The sequence below is a fragment of the Setaria viridis genome, chromosome 9, assembly GCF_005286985.2.
Source record: "Setaria viridis chromosome 9, Setaria_viridis_v4.0, whole genome shotgun sequence".
NCBI lineage: Eukaryota > Viridiplantae > Streptophyta > Magnoliopsida > Poales > Poaceae > Setaria > Setaria viridis.
In genome coordinates this window covers 18,234,347-18,238,338 of record NC_048271.2, presented here as the reverse complement: position 1 = coordinate 18,238,338, position 3,992 = coordinate 18,234,347, and the positions used below count along the sequence as shown (strand labels likewise).

Genomic DNA, 3,992 nt, shown 5'->3' with positions numbered 1-3,992 from the left:
CCTTTTATGCTCGACAAGAATTCCACTTTCCGGTGCTGTACTTGTTTCTTTTCAGTCTCGGTTCAGCGTATAGTAGCCCCGAAGTAAACCAGACAGACGCTTCCCCGGGAAAAAGCAGACGAGGGAGAAAACAGAAAAAAGGCGTCCCCCACGCCACGCGACTCGGCAACAGAATCACCAAACGGCCCCGCGTCCACGTTCACCGACCCAGCCCACTGACTGGAACGCACTGCAGCAGCAAAGCCAGCAGGCAGCAGCAACCGACGGGTAGACTCCACCCCGCCTTCGAGACTCGAGACGCGATCACCACCCGCCCACCACGCAGTAGACATCACGAGAGCTGCCGCTCGGGTCCCGTCGCGGCCTCGCTCCGGTCGATCACCCAGACCTCAGAGTCCCAGTACCGGATCTTCCCTGCCGCCGCAGCCGAACGGAACATTCCCTTCTGCCGCCAAGAAGAGAAGAATGGAAGATCGGGCGAGGGTCGTCCTCCTCCTCCCCATTCACCGTCCCCTCGCTGCAGTCCGCACGCACACGGCACGGGCCGGAACCCGCGAGAAAGTTGCGACCGTCGCCATCTGGTGGTAGACCGTAAACGGGCCCTCAACCCAGGGACAGAACTGGAAGGCGGGGCGCAAATTTACCGCGTCTGTCTCGACTCGATCTGAACGGGGAAAGGGGAAAGAAAAGGGTACGAGCGGACGGACGGTATGCTACTCTGCTAGGGAAAATTAGTGGTGGACTCTCTACTAGTACTGCAGCAGCAGATCAATCGGGCCAAGGCCAGCGAGACGCGTGGGGGAACAGAGGGTGGGTGGGAGGGAGGGACCGAGGGAGGACGGGCGCGGGGGGCAACCCAGCGCGATCTCCGGAGCAGGCCGGCGGGGGGCCATGAGGATCCGGAAGCGCACCCCGGCCAGGGCCGCCGACCCGGGGCCCGCGACGGCGCTCTCCGCCTCGCCGCCGAGTTCCCAGCCACTGCTGCACCACCCCAAGGTGAGTGAGATGCTGGCGCTTGCTGTTACCGGTACTGCTGCCCTGTGGCTCTGCGTTGTGTGTCTCTGCGTGCACCCGCCGGCGAGATCGGAGATTCATTGGGAGCGTTGACGCCGGCTCCCCATCGGGTCTTTGGGGTTTGGGCTGCTATTGGTCAGGTGATGATCATCCTACCGTGTTCGCCTCACCGTTACTTTTGGCTGCCGTTCCTGGTGCAGGAGAGATCCCGCGAGGAGGACGAGACGGACGAGAAGCGGGTGATCCTGATCGCCGGGGTCCGAGTCCAGGAAGAAGAGGGCGACCGGGTCCCCGCCGCCGCCGCGTCCAACGATAGGTGCGTGCGAACCGAACCCCCGCCTCCTCTTTAGTCTGTTCAGGTGTCCCCTGCGAGATCTTGGCTCTTGGGTGGGGTACTGGGATGGAGTTAGCTGAGAAATCGCTTTTCTGCCTCCTACGCAGCAGCGCGATGGACGACGACGTGCCCAAGCCGCAGCCGCAGCCGCAGGGCGCCCGGTGCAGCCGGAACGACGGCAAGCGGTGGCGCTGCAAGGGCGCGGCGGTGCCGGGGTACCTGTTCTGCGACCGCCACATCGCGTGGTCTTCACGCAAGCGCAAGCCCAGGCCCAGGAAGCACGAGCAGCAGCAGCACGGCAGCGGCGGCCTGGGACCCCCTACCGCGAAGGGCGATGTGGCGTCGGCAGAGGAGGATACGCCTGAGCTGGGGCACGACGGCGGGTTCCAGAAGCGGGCGAAGGGCGGCGAGACCTGGCCAGCGGCATGAAGGCCGTGCTCTGCTCTGCTCAGGAAACCTCTGCTTGCTCCAACTGATTGATACGACGACCGCGCGTAGCTGCATCAGCATTTCGCGTCGCGTCCAAATCCTTCTCGTTTTTGATGCTGTGATGCTGATATACTCCATACTCGTAGTAGTGCTAGTGTTCATCTGACGGCAGACGATTGGAACCAGGGCGAATGCCGTGATGCCTTTCCATGGAGAATCCAGGATCTGATGCGAAAGCAGACAATGGGAATGGGGGAATTGATCATTGGCCGTGCCTCGTTCTTCTCGAGGTTTTTTCTAATTGCTTTGGCACTAAAATATCTTGGCTCAGTGCGGTGGAAGGGACATGATCTCGTAAAGCTTAGGATTGTTGCACAAAGGGATGTGCATATTGCTAGCAGTGGCGCGTGTGCCACTACTGTGCTTAATAATGTTGGGGCCAAAGGAGGGCATTACCAATGGTGTTCATTAAGGTGTAGGATTAGATTAGATGCCTACGTGGACCCCCCCCCCCTGACACGCATTTCATGAAATACCTTATGCGCATAGGCCAATGAGCAAAGCAAGCATTACGCCTTGTGCAGCGTGAAGCCGTGACCAGCCGACAGGCGTTGCCACCACAGCTGCAGATTTGCTTGCCAAACACCATGAATGCCTAGCTGCTTACTCCAACAAGGAACAAAGTTGGTGTGTGGGTTCACCGACAGCAGCACCGTACGGGCACTTCCAACTTGTTAGGATGTAGGGGTGACATTCTTGCTAGAGCTAGCCGGCCTCAGCACAACTCTCCCAAGATCACCAGCTTCCCAGCGAGCACTCTGCGTGCGCCCGTAGGTCTATGTCATCGCTGCACGCGGCGTCACCGTCCATATCGACACGGCATTGCAAGGATGGTACGGTGAGGCGACCGATGTCGCCATGTAGTAGTACTATTCCGCCTGCGGCCTGTCGGCACTCGGCATGCACACCATCATCTCGCTTTAACGAGGCGTGTGCGTGCATGCTCTTCCGGACGTGCAGCCGGATGGTGGACATGCGCGAAAGGAGACGCGCCGATGCCGCTTCGGTGTAACGCTACCTGGTAGGCGATTATTTGGCCGAGGGTTTAGAAACTGTACTGTACGCAAAAATCGTGTTCTCCTTCCTTCGGTCCCATGGCCTCATCATGTGCTCATGCTGTGTTTTCAAGAGAGAGCGCGCGCGCTGTGACGATGGCGCTGCCGTGCTGCTTTGCACGTGCGGCGCAGGCGTACAGCACGTGTCGTGGGCATGCAAAGGACGACTTTTCCAGGGTGCGCGTGAGTTCGCAGCGTATCTACGTACGGATAGGTAACCCGTAATAACCGTAACAATGCAATGAGGATCTCACAACAGTAGTCAACTCGTCGGTTATTCGCAAACAAAAGGAGTCAACTCAGCTGTTCTTCTTTTTCATATGGCCCAGAGCGCGCTGCGGGCCCTACCTATTACTTCCCGGCCGAGCCAGTTCTGCGGAGCATCCCGGCCCAGTCCCACGCCCGCAAAGCAGCCCACCCAGCCGCCAAGGATACCGCCGCCGCCGGTCGGCCCAAGGTTAGACAGCCAGCGTCGCGGGCTTGCGGCCTCGACCGGCTCTCTGACTTCTCTACCCTCCTGGAGTCCTGGTCGATGCCGACGCCGACGCCGACGAGGTCTTCTCTACCCTCCTGGAGTCCTGGTCGATGCCGACGCCGACGAGGTCACGAGACGAGGATGAAGCGCTCGCACGACGCGCCGCGGGGTCCCCTGACGACTAATCGACGAAGGTAGAGGCGACCGGCGTGGAAAGAGAGTTCGGTCGGCGCGCCGCCCCGCTCCGCCGGTCCGTCATCCGTTAGCTGTCGCATCGGATCTATCGAGATTACCCACGCCTGATCCGAGTAGGCGCGCACGCAAATTTTAAGCAAATCCTCTGTGCACGTGCGTGAAAAAACTATACTTAATCTTAATCTGCTTCCTGCCGGCGTAACGTGACCCACATTAACGACCAGCCGGCTTAATTAGTCGAGAAGCAGCTGCATCCCAAACGCGCTCTTCGTACGCGACCCCGAACGCAAACAGGCAAAAGCAACACAGGCTGCAGGCTGCATCTCAAAACGCAAAAACAACAACCACGTTGTTCCTTCCAAGACGGCTTCGAAACACAGAGGAAACCTGCCCTGATCAGATCAGCTAAAGATATCGATGACAAACCATG

General features: G+C 59.5%; 1 protein-coding gene across 2 annotated transcripts; it reads left to right on the top strand.

The window, feature by feature from the left end:
- The first annotated feature begins 791 nt into the window (after nucleotides 1-791).
- LOC117836950 (uncharacterized) lies at nucleotides 792-1,929 on the top strand. 2 transcript variants are annotated; one of them, XM_034716481.2, is made up of 3 exons: nucleotides 792-996; nucleotides 1,215-1,330; nucleotides 1,459-1,929. In XM_034716481.2, the coding sequence occupies exons 1-3, from the start codon at nucleotides 892-894 to the stop codon at nucleotides 1,775-1,777; spliced, it is 540 nt and encodes a 179-aa protein (XP_034572372.1). In that variant the 5' UTR covers nucleotides 792-891; the 3' UTR covers nucleotides 1,778-1,929. The 2 variants fall into 2 exon arrangements, with proteins under 2 accessions (XP_034572372.1, XP_034572371.1); XM_034716480.2 differs by having other exon boundaries at nucleotides 1,456-1,929.
- Nucleotides 1,930-3,992: the final 2,063 nt, after the last annotated feature.